The sequence below is a fragment of the Erpetoichthys calabaricus genome, chromosome 5, assembly GCF_900747795.2.
Source record: "Erpetoichthys calabaricus chromosome 5, fErpCal1.3, whole genome shotgun sequence".
NCBI classification, from domain to species: domain Eukaryota; kingdom Metazoa; phylum Chordata; class Cladistia; order Polypteriformes; family Polypteridae; genus Erpetoichthys; species Erpetoichthys calabaricus.
The window spans coordinates 5,388,706-5,402,191 of NC_041398.2; the positions used below are offsets into that span (position 1 = coordinate 5,388,706).

The 13,486-nt window shown below is 44.0% G+C and overlaps 2 protein-coding genes across 4 annotated transcripts in view; both read left to right on the forward strand.

The window, feature by feature from the left end:
* LOC114651544 (tripartite motif-containing protein 16-like) overlaps positions 1-13,486 on the forward strand; it is a 737,769-nt gene that overhangs the window by 576,384 nt on the left and 147,899 nt on the right. The gene's annotated exons all lie outside the window — the stretch shown is intronic.
* The window catches only part of LOC114652530 (zinc finger protein 664-like), a 366,114-nt gene that overhangs the window by 7,033 nt on the left and 345,595 nt on the right, over positions 1-13,486 (forward strand). The window contains exon 3 of one of the 2 annotated variants that reach the window (XR_007934994.1): positions 10,720-12,657. Coding sequence is in view for 1 of the 2 variants with exons in the window: in XM_028802918.2 (XP_028658751.1) it covers positions 10,720-11,750 (1,031 nt within the window). In the remaining variant the exon portion in view is untranslated. Of the gene's footprint in view, positions 1-10,719; positions 13,209-13,486 lie in introns of those variants that run through there. The other variant, XM_028802918.2, reaches the window with a different exon arrangement.

Here is a 13,486-nt window from a genome sequence, read left to right on the forward strand (position 1 = left end):
CATATACACATACATACATAGTGCGTTGTAACACGGGCTGTGATTGTTACATGGGAGGGAGACGACAAATCACAGCTTCCCGCTTTCTAATCGGGCTTGTGATTGGTGCTTTGACGGATGCCCAGATCCGACAGTATCTCCCCTTAGGAGAGGCATTAGGCAAGTGTAATTGAATAGCGGTGCTGCAAGTTTAGCTTTTCACCTGTTTTTAAGGCTTATTGACTGAAAGGGGCTTTCATGAAAAAAGTTAGGGCTTTGCTACAGGAAACACCATCCACAAGTTAAGGAAGTAAAAATAAAGGTATATATTTCTGTTTTATTTAAACCTTTTAAGTTTGTATGTGGGCGGTATGGTGGCGCAGTGAAAGTTGCCAGTTAGGAGACCCGGGTTCGCTTCCCTGCGTGGAGTTTGAATGTTCTCCCCGTGTCTGTCTGGGTTTCCTCTGGGTACTCCGGTTTCCTCCCACAGTCCAAAGACATGCAGGTTAGGTGCATTGGCGATTCTAAATTGTCTGTGGTGTGTGGGTGTGTGCGCCCTGCGGTGGGCTGGCACCTTGCCGGGGTTTGTTTCCTGCCTTGTGCCCGTGTTGGCAGGGATTGGCTCCTGTATTTAGGATATAGCGTTTTGGATAATGGATGGACATTTGTATGCATAGCCCCCATTTGCCCGTTTTCGTTTTTTTTTCTTTCTTCAGTAATATTTCAGCAAACCCAGAGCTTGTCAGTTCAAATCCTGGTACTGACACCACTGTTTGACCCTGAGGAAGTCACTTCACCTGCCTGTGCTGCAAAAAAACAAAAGTAATGTAACAAATTGTACCTCAAATGTTGCAAGTTGCTGGAATAAAGGCATAAGTCAAATAGATAAATATGTATTATACACCTAGGAACTATTCATTTATTTTCAGTTAAGTCATCTGCAGCAAACCTTTATAAATGAGGGTTTCTCCTTTTTAGATAGTGCAAACTGTTTCTTCTTCATTGAGGTTTTTCTCTTGGAGAGCTTTTTTCATTTCATTGAAAACTAAAGCAGCAGCTGCCAAAATATGTAGCTTTCTTATTAATTTTTCAACATTGTGTAAAATAACTTTATAAAGTAACATAAAAGGTTTAAATACTGGTTATCCTTTTACACTAAAATATTACTAAAGAGATACAAAAAAAGTAAAAATGCATATGTTGTTTTTCTTTAGGAGATTAAATATTACTGAAGAAAGAAAAAAAAAATAATAAAACAGCCAAATGGGGCTATGCATATGAACTTAAAAGGTTTAAATAAAACAGAAATATATACCTTTATTTTTACTTCCTTAACTTGTGGAGGGTGTATCCTGTTGCAAAGCCCTAACTTTTTTCGTGAAAGCCCGTTTCAGTCAATAAGTCTTAAAAAGAGGTGTAAAGATATTGACAATAAGCTACGCAAACCCACCAAGACATGCAATCGTTTTAAATCAAGGCGCGAGTTGAAAAACACCATCCCATACTATTAATTAACGATTAACACATTTCTATATGTATTGTAAGCATATAATACAACTGATAATATGTTGCGCTTATTTATCTGGTGTACCGACATTTTTGCGCGTTTAACGGCTGAAATCTAACGTGGTTTGTGCCCTTCAGAGTGAAAACAGTTTGCATTTACCTGTTTAATAAAAGGCGAGCTTTTAAGCCTGCGAAATCACCCCTTAAATGCACACGTTTAATTGCACATGTGTTAATATGTATGCTTACACAGTATTAAAAGACACTCCACAATTAACGTCATTTACCTTCATTCCCGCGTTTGAGTCGTGCTGTAAATCTCTTCCTTGTTTTCAGTTCACGTGATTACATAGGAGGCTTGATGACGCGATACGTGACTCCGCCTCCTCCATTAGAGTATATGGACAAAAAAGAGGTTCCAGTTATGACCATTACGCGTAGAATTCCGAAATGAAACCTGCCTAACTTTTGTAAGTAAGCTGTAAGGAATGAGCCTGCCAAATTTCAGCCTTCCACCTACACGGGAAGTTGGAGAATTAGTGATGAGTGAGTGAGTCAGTCAGTCAGTCAGTGAGGGCTTTGCCTTTTATTAGTATAGATGTATATAAAAACACGCACGTATTCGAATGCAACGTTGTGTCAAAATTTCAAAGCAATCGGTGAAGAACTTTCAGAGATTTAACGTTTTGAACAAACGAGCATTTACATTTTTATTTATATAGATGTTGTAGCAGATATAGCGTTTGTCCACCTCTCGAACCCTCAGGTACCACTCTTGAGACCAGGTGAAAGTATAATAAATCTTCGTTTTATTATAACACAGTGCACCAAGCACCCTTTCCACCACACTACTCATATACAACAATAACTCTATTCAATAAACAATCCTCCTCGCCCAGACACGTCGCCACCCTACCTCCCAGCTCAGCTCAGTGTTCTGGGCTTTCCTTAGTCCTTTTATAGCTCCTGACCCGGAAGTGGTTCCAAGCACAACCCACAAGTCCATTTCCTTCCGGGTCAGGGCAAACAGTCCACTTCTTCATCCCGGGAGCACGTCGCTTCCTCCAGTCACGTGACTGACACGCACTCCCGGGTTATAGGGCATGCCAGAGCCCACTAGCCCCCCTACAGCGACTCCTGGCGGCCCCCAAGGTATCCAGCAGGGCTGTGTCACAACACTACAAAGTCCATGAGGCCCTGCTGGACCTCGGGGCACGAATATGCTGTCCGGAGGGCTCCTCCTAGCGGCCTGGGGGTGAGGGCCGGACTGGAAAGCCGGCAATCCTCCACAGTTCCCCCCTCTCAGCGAAGCCAACTGGGGCAGAGCGTTGGTCCCCGCGAGGGACATTCTCCTCCAAGAGGACGCGTCGTCCGGACCCTGGCGACGATGTCGAGACCCCCCAGCGAACCTTGGGGGAACAGTGTATCGGTTATCCCACCGCTCCCCTGTCCTCCGGGGACAACTTCGCCATAGGTGGCCCGGTTGACGGCAGTTGTAACACCGCCGCCGTCCTCCTGGTCGCCTCTCTTCTTGGGACCTAAAACACCTTGGGAACTCCGTCAGGGTTAGCTCCGCCCTGTCCTCCGCCAAGGAGGGAATTATGGCCACTTTGCTGCTCTCTGCCCTTTTCTTTATTTTGTTAGGAGACCCTCGTTTTAATTCGGGGATCTCCTGCTTTCTCTGGGGCTTATGCACAGCGTGAGGCTCTCTATGGAAAAGAGAGAGCCTCTTTGCTGTTTGCACGCCCGTTGTCCTGTGTATTATTGGAGGCGGCGTCATTAGTACCACATCGCTTCGGGTAACAGCACTATCCAGCCGCCCCGGTTCGATTGGCACTTCCTCCGCCCCTCCGGTAACCAACGGCAACCCCTTTATCACGCGAGTCGGGCTCTTAAGGTCCGCATTGGTCCAGAACGGCGTCTGATACCGCCATTCCGGTTCTAACGGACAATTGCCCAACCACTCCGTCATCGTGCCACACTCCAATGTCGGGTTCACAGCGCTTTGGCAACCGCTACTTTTTAAACGCGGTACCGGTTCACACTGTGTCCCCTTATTATATACGGTACAGATGGCACCTACCTGCACCGCCGCATTAATCGAGGCCGGGGCTTCAGGGCCTAAGCGCCGAAGGTATTCTTCCAGTCTTATCAACGGCGCTTTGACTGTAGCTCCCAGCTCCTCCAAACGTCTTCTTAAGTCCGCAATCCCCTGCAAGAAAGCCAGTACGGGCTCGAGTACCTCCTCGAGATCCCGTATCATATATTCAGATACTTCGGCCGTAGGTATGTACCTTCCATTATTTTGAATACCTGCCGACCGGGAACCAATGAGCACGTCCACTCCTGGCACGTGCTCTGCTGGGCTTCGCAAGGTCTCCTGGGATTTGGAGTCTTTAGAGGAACGGGTAGCCTCCCGCGGCTGGCTGCGGTCTGCCTTTTTAACTTTGCCTGCAGACACTACAGTCACTTCCCGCCCCTCTTTACCTTCATGTGAAATTGGCGCTGCTTCGCTCGCCATCCCCTTCCCCTTCAGGGAGCGCAGACGCGTCGGGGAAGTATTCGCCTCGCCGACGGCTCCCAACTGCTCTTCTTCCTGGTCGCCGGCGCGCGAGGTCACGTGGACATCCTCAGCCAATGGACTCCCTTTCCGCGGACGCCTAGACTGGCTTGCTTCCTTTCTTTCGCGGCCATCTTGTCTAGGTGTGAGGCGGGCGTGCTCTTTGCCTGCTTCATGCAGACAGGCCCCTGCAAAACAAGAAACAAATACTCCCGGCGTTTCGGGCATTGCTCCAGCACATACCTCGGAACGTTGGCGATCTCGCTCCAACTCCCTGTAGTAATCTTCGGGAGTTGCCATCCGGCAACGTTCCGACTGCCGCCCTGCTCGGGTTTGCGTGGCCTTAAGCTGCTCCCGATCTTCCTCACTGCCCGTCAGGTAAGTCCACAGCGTTTCCATCGGATCCGGGACAGAAGTCTTCTGGACAATTCCAGCCTTTTTCCCAGTTTTCTTCCCCATACTAGCCTGTTGTAGAGAACGGCTCACAGCTGCAGCGCTCTTGGTTGCGGGTGGAGTTTTCACCTCCGCGGTTACTAGAGGGACCTTCTTAGGGTTCTCTGCCACAACAAATTTACTTTTAAATGCAGATCCTCTGCCTCCAGACGGCCAGAGTATCCTGCCGACTACGCCAGTGTAGCAGATATAGCATTTGTCCACCTCTCGAACCCTCAGGTACCACTCTTGAGACCAGGTGAAAGTTAACAAATCTTTGTTTTATTATAACACAGTGCACCAAGCACCCTTTCCACCACACTACTCATATACAACAATAACTCTATTCAATAAACAATCCTCCTCGCCCAGACACGTCGCCACCCTACCTCCCAGCTCAGCTCAGTGTTCTGGGCTTTCCTTAGTCCTTTTATAGCTCCTGACTCGGAAGTGGTTCCAAGCACAACCCACAAGTCCATTTCCTTCCGGGTCAGGGCAAACAGTCCACTTCTTCATCCCGGGAGCACATCGCTTCCTCCAGTCACGTGACTGACACGCACTCCCGGGTTATAGGGCATGCCAGAGCCCACTAGCCCCCCTACAGCGACTCCTGGCGGCCCCCAAGGTATCCAGCAGGGCTGTGTCACAACACTACAAAGTCCATGAGGCCCTGCTGGACCTCGGCGCACGAATATGCTGTCCGGAGGGCTCCTCCTAGCGGCCTGGGGGTGAGGGCCAGACTGGAAAGCCGGCAATCCTCCACAATGTATATATGTATATATATGGTTTTGGCAGCCAAGCGCTTTTTTTCCAACCTAGAAGACGTCTCTTGAGATTCATTTAATCGCCTCGTTGATTGCATGTCCTCCCAGGTAGTTTCAATCCCCATTTCCTGCACCGAGTCGTCTCCCCTTTTATGAGTGACTGTGTTAGTCGCCGTACTTCGTACAGGTCTTTGAACGCACTGAATACTTGTAACTGGTGTCGCCCGTCGGCTACTTTCGACAGGGAATGGAAGCAATTGTCGAGTAACAAAAATTATTTGCAAGTGATTTTGCATTGAAGAAATAGTAAAAACTTGATCACTTGGGTCAATACCTAAAGAAATACACACAGCAAATGCAATTGCGAATACACCAGAATCTGTATGATTTAATTGTTGCTGTGCGTCTTCATAAACTATGGGAGGTTTGTAAGGAAACAAAGCATGCTGATCTGCTCCCATTTCATCTTACAGTACTCTACGACCGGGAACTGATCTGATGTTAATACTAACCTGGCTTATGGCTTATGGCTCCGGGGTGATCACGCCTGAAATTACCAAGAGTTACTATTTATAGCTGTGTATTGGAACATCCAAATCCTGCTTCCTCCTCCTGCTGCTTGCTATCGCCGCTCACCTACGCTACCACACCCGCCTGTCCTGCCGGCTGCATTGTGCTGTGCTGCTTCTACACTGCTATCAGCTAAGTATCACTCACTATTTTAGCGCTTCGAGTACTGAGAAAAGCGCTATATAAATGTAGTGAATTATTATTATTTATTATTAAACACTAAAGTACAAAAACGAAGTAGAAAGTAACACTAAACCGCAACATCGCCGGGAACACCGGCACACCGCGTCTACTAAACACTAAGAAACACTAAAGGAAAAAATACTATTCAGTAAGTACCGCATCTACTAAACAGTAAATCAGTAAAGGAGAAAGGACTAACCGTGTCAGCTGTGGAGCTCAGCTCGGAGCGAAATGAAGTGAATGAAATGAGGTGAATGGGAGGGGAGATGACCACGTGACTCCAACACCCGCTTAACTCTCCGTCGCTCCACAAACACAGCCACACGGATCCTAACTCTCCTATATAGATATAGATGAGAATATCAAAAGTCATATTTTGTTAAAGACATGTATTTTTCTTAAATTGTGTGGCATTTAAGGTAGAAATGTCCACAAAAAGATAGAAATAGAGTAAGAGTCAAATCCTCTCCCCTGTACACTAAATACGAGTGAATTTGCTCAAGCCAGAGCCCATCTAATATGTACCTCATCTTTCTAATGGTAATCTCGTGAAGTTTGACGTTAACAGTGACAAGAGCTACCTGTACGAGCCATGATGACATTTCTGGGGTCTCAGGGTCTTCTTTCAGCATCTTGTGTTCTGCTCTCAGCCTGAACTTGCAGGGGCAGCATGGCCTGGACAAGTTGGCAGTGGTGTGAAATCTTCACTTGGAGAAGATCTTGGTCCCTTCCGTCTCCCACAGTCACATCGGGTTAATTTGGAGTCACCACTCCACTTCACCTGCATGTTTTTGGGGATGAGGGGAAGAACCAGAATAACCGGAAACACCATTCAGAGCCCCTATATAGAACAACTGTGGGCAGTATTTGTCCCCAGAACACCTGAACAATAAAGCAGCTGTGCTAAACAGTGTTCCCCCCTAACACAAACGGATATATCTGTATGTTTATTTTTAGTCCAGATTAGGTTCTAGAGGATGTAAATATCATCACATACATTTCAATTAAGAAGAGAAAACCCAAATTCAGACAAATTATTGTGTAGAAAGGCTCTGATCAGGGTTAATACCATTTTTTTTCTTTATAATAATAAATGTATTTTTAGCCATGCATCAACTTCACAGTCCATAATAAAGTGCTACTGCTTACAGCATACAGAAAGAACATTTACCCATAATGCACACATAATGGAACAAAAACTAGCTGAGCAAAAGAAAAGGCCTGTCTTTATCATACTTCACATTTCTAATAAAATAAAATGTTCAATTCGATTTTTGTAGCCGTCGACTATGACAAGAAGAAAACGAGACAGTCTTGGTGAACGCTTCAGGTTCTTATCTAAGAATATAAGCATCTCTGCATGTTTGGAGGACAGTCTGGTCCTCCTGTGATCGACGACGTGTGCTGCCATACTGAACAGACTCTCACTGTCCCCACTCATATAAGGAGGGCACAGGTAGGATGAAGACTTTATTGGTCCTCCAGAGAGCCAGTGGCCCAGCATCTCTTGTGGTATAAGGTTCACAGAGATAAAGATTCACCTCTGATGCTGCTCACTCAAATATCATTTTTATCTTTATTGATAGTTTCTTCATGCATTCTGCAGTTCTGTTGGCAGGGAGTTTCTTTGGATCTCTCGGCTGTCATCTGTCGCTCCGAGTGCGTCTGTGTGGTCGAGACACCGGCACTAAGCAGTTTATGTATTTGAGATTTGCAATCATATTTGAAATATGTGTCCTTGTGCCATTGTTTAATTTTGGGAGAATATTCATCCATCCTTCCATCCATCCTCTTCCGCTTATCCGAGACTCGGGTCGCAGGGGCAGCAGCTTGAGCAGAGATGCCCAGACTTCCCTCTCCCGCTCATGACCATAGGTGAGAGTAGGAGCATAGATCGACTGGTAAATTTAGAGCTTTGCCTTACGGCTCCTTTTTCACCACGACAGACCGATGCAGAGCCTGCATCACTGTGGACGCCGCACCGATCCGCCTGTCGATCTCACGCTCCATTCTTCCCTCGCTCATGAACAAGACCCCAAGATACTTGAACTCCTCCACTCAGGGCAGGATCTCGCTCCCAACACTGAGATGGCACTCCACCATTTTCTGGCTGAGGACCATGGTCCCGGATTTGGAGGTGCTGATTCCCATCTCAGCCGCGAACCGATCCAGAGAGAGCTGAAGATCACGGCCTGATGAAGCAAACAGGACAACATCATCTGCAAAAAGCAGCGACCCAATCCTGAGTCCACCAAACCGGACCCCCTCAACACCCTGGCTGTGCCTAGAAATTCTATCCATTAAAGTTATGAACAGAATCGGTGACAAAGGCAGCCCTGGCAGAGTCCAACTCTCACTGGAAACGGGTTCGACTTACTGCCAGCAATGCGGACCAAACTCTGACACTGGTTGTACAGGGACCGAACAACCCTTATCAGGGGGTCCGGTACCCCATACTCCCGGAGCACCCCCTACAGGATTCCCTGAGGGACACGGTCGAACACCTTTTCCAAGTCCACAAAACACATGTAGACTGGTTGGGCAAACTCCCATGCACCCTCCAGGATCCTGCTAAGGGTGTAGAGCTGGTCCACTGTTCTGCGACCAGGACGAAAACCACACTGTTCCTTCTGAATCTGAGGTTCTACTATCCGACGGACCCTCCTTTCCAGAACCCCCGAATAGACTTTTCCAGGGAGGCTGAGGAGTGTGATCCCTCTGTAGTTGGAACACACCCTCCGGTCCCCCTTCTTAACACTAGAATTACCAGAGTCTACGAAAAAACTTGTAGATCTGGCCCACCTTAAAACCGTTCTCACCTCTCTTTTGTCTTCTAAATGTGCCGATTAAGAGGAGCAGCGAGCAGCCGGCTATTCCATCCCCCACCGTCGCAGAACGTTCATAAAGCTTTCCAAGCTCATGGCTTGTTTGATTATCTGGGAGTGACTGAACTGCTGGAGTTTTAGAATAGAAATAACAGATCGCTATTTGGAATACATGCATTTCATGAGTGTTCCGTTTCTACAGTAATCTGTGTAAACACATTGCTAAAACAGAAACTTTTTCATATTTTAGTAATAAATGTTACAAAATGTAGGCATAAACTATAGAATCTGTGAAGCCTGAAGTCCAAACATCAAATAAACATTTTCACAAAAGGTTCAAGGATGCTACAACAGCTTCCGTGGCTTAACGCTACGGTTTGCTGACTTGGGGCACAGCAGCCCTGTCGTGCTACAGAGACGTGAGTTCGATTACCAGCTTTGAAGAAAGTGTTTTTTTTTTTTTTTTCCTCAAACGGACATTGAGTTTATAAATTGGTATGCACTGTAAATCGTTATCTTTAAAATGTCAATCGCGGTTATTTCTGTTGATTAATTCATGCTTTTTTACTTAGAGTCAGAACAGGAGCTTTTTCTGCTTATTCAGCTTCTGATCTGACTCAAACAGCGCCAGTATAACTTCACACCCGATCTGACGCTGTTTGTTTTCAAATAATATTGCATTACTTCGACGATGTTTTCTGATTGGTACTATTCGCGTCATATCTTCAAATTGTCACATATATTTGTCTCTTTCTTTTTTTAAAATGTGCGTTGCACGCAGCAACTGGCCCCCTGCATGTTCTTGCGCACACTGAATAAGACAGCGCTATATGCAATCATCAGATTCAAATGTTAACAGTTATATAGCACAGAATGGAAATCAGCGGTTATTAGCATTGCACCACGCAAGCTGTCATATCAACCGCCTACTGTAACTTGCTTTCTTTTTTCTTCGGTTATAGTCTTGAATAAAAGTGCAATTGTTTTGTTATACTTTTACATCAACATATGTTCCTGTGTTTGAGCTACATGGGCATGCTCAAAAAATACACGTATAATACCACGAAAAGTGCATGCAGACACTTCAGTACACTGCAGAGCTTGAGGTTGAGTTTTCTAAGTGCTGCCATTATTGGATGCCGAGTGAGAGTAGGTGACTGAGCTAGACTAAGCTTGCTGGTCGCCTCTGCCTTTGAAAAGCTCATTCTTCACACCAGTCCCTCTTGAGTTGACTTCTCAGATGCTGAACAAGGTTTGTATTGTTGAAAGTTTTAGCAGAGAATCCTACATGACTGACTTCTTTTTTGCACATATATTACAAACTGTAAATCTGTTATCTCTTGTAGGATGGCAATAAAACTGTTAGACTGGTGGGGATGTGTTTCTGTATTTTGGTAGTGTTGGAATGTTGTCTTACATGCTTTTTATTATTCAAAATCAGATGTTATGATCAGCTAATTTGCCATTTGACATGAAAATTGGCTGATTTTGATTTGTGAGCGATTGATCAGATCAGGCCTGACTTTAACAGGTTAGAGAAAGGTGGAGAAATTGAACAGACAGCAGCAGAACATGTAAAGACCACACACGGAGTTGCCAGACCATGAATGGCACCTCAGTGTGAGGATGGAACTCCAACCAGTATGCCACCACTTTACTTGTACTGTTTCATTTATTTTAAAAGGCGAGTAGTGGTTTGGAGTTTGGACATCAAACCCCGAAGTTGAAGGTTCAAATTCAGCTATTGACACCATGTGACCTTGAGCAAGTCACGCGACCTGCCTGTGCTCCTGTTGGAAAAACAAGAGAAATGTAAACACTTCTGTCTCAAATGTTGTAAGTTGCCTTGGTGTCAGGAAAAAAAATAATAATAATAGTTAAAATGTTTGTGTTATTTCAGAATTGCAGAAGAATGGCAGCTTCTCTCCACCCTCATTTGGTCAGCCCTCTCTTCAATACAAAGAGAAAGGTATGAAGATTCACACAGGAAAAAAAACATATTGTTGTCATGAATGTGGCAAGCATTTCTCAAAGATCCAGAATTTTAACAAACACAAAAAAAATCACTCTGGAGAGCAGAAACCCCATTGCTGTAAAGAATGTTGCAAACGATTCTCAATGAGATGCCATCTTGAGTACCACAGAAGAATCCACACAGGAGAAAAACCTCATTGCTGTCCAGAATGTGGTAAGTCATTCTCAAGCAGAAGCTGTCTTCAGAGGCACAGAAGAATGCACACAGGAGAAAATACTCATTGTTGTCCAGAATGTGGTAAGTCATTCTCAACGAGAAGCCATCTTCAGAGGCACAGAAGAATCCACACAGGAGAAAAACCTCATTGTTGTCCAGAATGTGGTAAGTCATTCTCCAGTAGAAGCAATCTTCAGAGTCACAGAAGAATCCACACAGGAGAAAAACCTCATTGTTGTCCAGAATGTGGGAAGTCGTTTTCATGTAAAAGCTCTCTTCAGTGTCACAGAAGAATACACACAGGAGAAAAACCTCATTGTTGTCCAGAATGTGGTAAGTCATTCTCTAGTAGAAGCTCTCTTCAGTGTCACAGAAGAATACACACAGGAGAAAAACCTCATTGCTGTTCAGAATGTGGTAAGTCGTTCTCAAGGAGAAGCCATCTTCAGACTCACTTTACAATCCACACAGGAGAAAAACCTCATTGTTGTCCAGAATGTGGGAAGTCGTTTTCATGTAAAAGCTATCTTCAGTGTCACAGAAGAATACACACTGGAGAAAAACCTCATTGTTGTTCAGAATGTTGTAAGTCGTTCTCACATATAAGCCATCTTCAGAGGCACAAAAGAATCCACACAGGAGAAAAACCTTATTGTTGTCCAGAATGTGGCAAACGATATTCTGACAAACTCAGTTTTCAAAGGCACACAGAAATTCATACTGGAGAGAATCCATATTGATGTTCTCAATGTGGTAAAAGGTTTTTCAACAGTAGCTGTTTTCGAGTACACACACAAACTCACATGGAAGAGAAAATGCAGTATGTGTGTTCTGAATGTGGCAAATGTTGTGCAAGCCAGAAATGTCTTTATAGACAGGCCAAAATCCACACTGGAAGAAAATCTTTTTGCTGATCTGAATGGGCAAACAATTCTTACATTTATACTCATTTCAGTGCCACATTAGAACTCATGCTGCAGAGAAGCCTTATTATTGTCCTGAATGTGATAAGAAGTTCTCACAACAAAGCACCCTACTGAGTCAAATGAGACTTCACACCGGAGAGAAACTTTACCATTGCTTGGAATGTGGCAAACAATTCTCACACCTTAATTCTCTGTATAATCATAGGAGAAGTCATACTGGAGAGAAGCCTTACAGTTGTAATGAATATGCGATTTTCATATAACAGTTTTGTCTTCACAAACATAAAATATTTCATCCTGGTAAGAAAGAAAGCTGTTCTGAATGTGGCAAGCTTTTCTCAGACAGCACTACTCTTAAAGATCACATGAGAATTCACTCTGGAGCAAAAACCCTAATACTGACCAGAATGTGGGAAACGGTTCTCACGTCCAAGCGCACTTAGGTGGCACAGAAGGGTCCATACTGGATAGAAGCCATACACCTGTTCTGAATTTGGTAAAGGATACACTTCCAGAAAATGTTTTCAGAGACACATACAAAGTCATATTGGAGTAAAGCCTGTCCCAGAAACGACAAATTATGTTTCTATTGGTTCCTCAAGCATAAAAAATGAATAATGAACTTCTGAATGAGGTAAAGGACTCCAGGTTAAAGTAGTTAATAAGTACATAAGAATAGTGGAGAAAACACTGAAAGTGGCAAATAGATCCTAGATGTAAGGTAACCTCAGAGCCACATATGAATTCTATGGAAGAATAGTTTTACGGTAACATAGCATTCATCTTAGAGATACAGCATAAAGAGTTAATAAATGTGGGAAAACAAATAATGGTCAAGTGAACAACAAAATGTAACCTGAAATATAAGATTTGGTTTAGGAAAAATACTGAGATGGTCAAGTAAATAAAGAATGTACCAGAAGAAAGGTTGATGTGATATACAAAATGGAAAGAAAGATTTCTAAGACATCAGCAGACGTACTTTAAGCAAAGAGAATGGACAATTGTTATGTGAACTGAAATGTCAAAGCTGATGGTGCAACTCAAAGGTATAAGAAGAACCAGAATATAATATAACTGACTTTTATTTTATATAAATCATTTGGGTGTAAACTAACTGTTATGTATATGTAAGAATTTAAGACTAAATATAAGGTTTGTTTAATTACAAATAATTACATTGAATGTGTGATGTGCCTTCACCTTGGTATTAATGCGCACGTTACTGCTAGAACTTGTTACACACATAAAATGATGAAACTTTGAAAATTGCTACATTTGTGTCTGTCTTTATTAATATACTAGTTTATTGTTGGTTTAAGTGTAAAAACACAACAGAATTGGCGACAAGAAAAAAAAAAACCTGCCGCATGCTGAATGTTCAAAACAAACTGAGCTTCTCCGCTTTACATTGAGTGAACTGTCCATGTTTTCTATACGCCGTGTGGCATAATGAAGTGCGCACTCTGGGCCTGCAAGAAGAGACCCGGATAAAACAGAGAAGTGAGTGAAGAAAATCTTAAGTATTTGAAACAAGATGTGTAGGACAA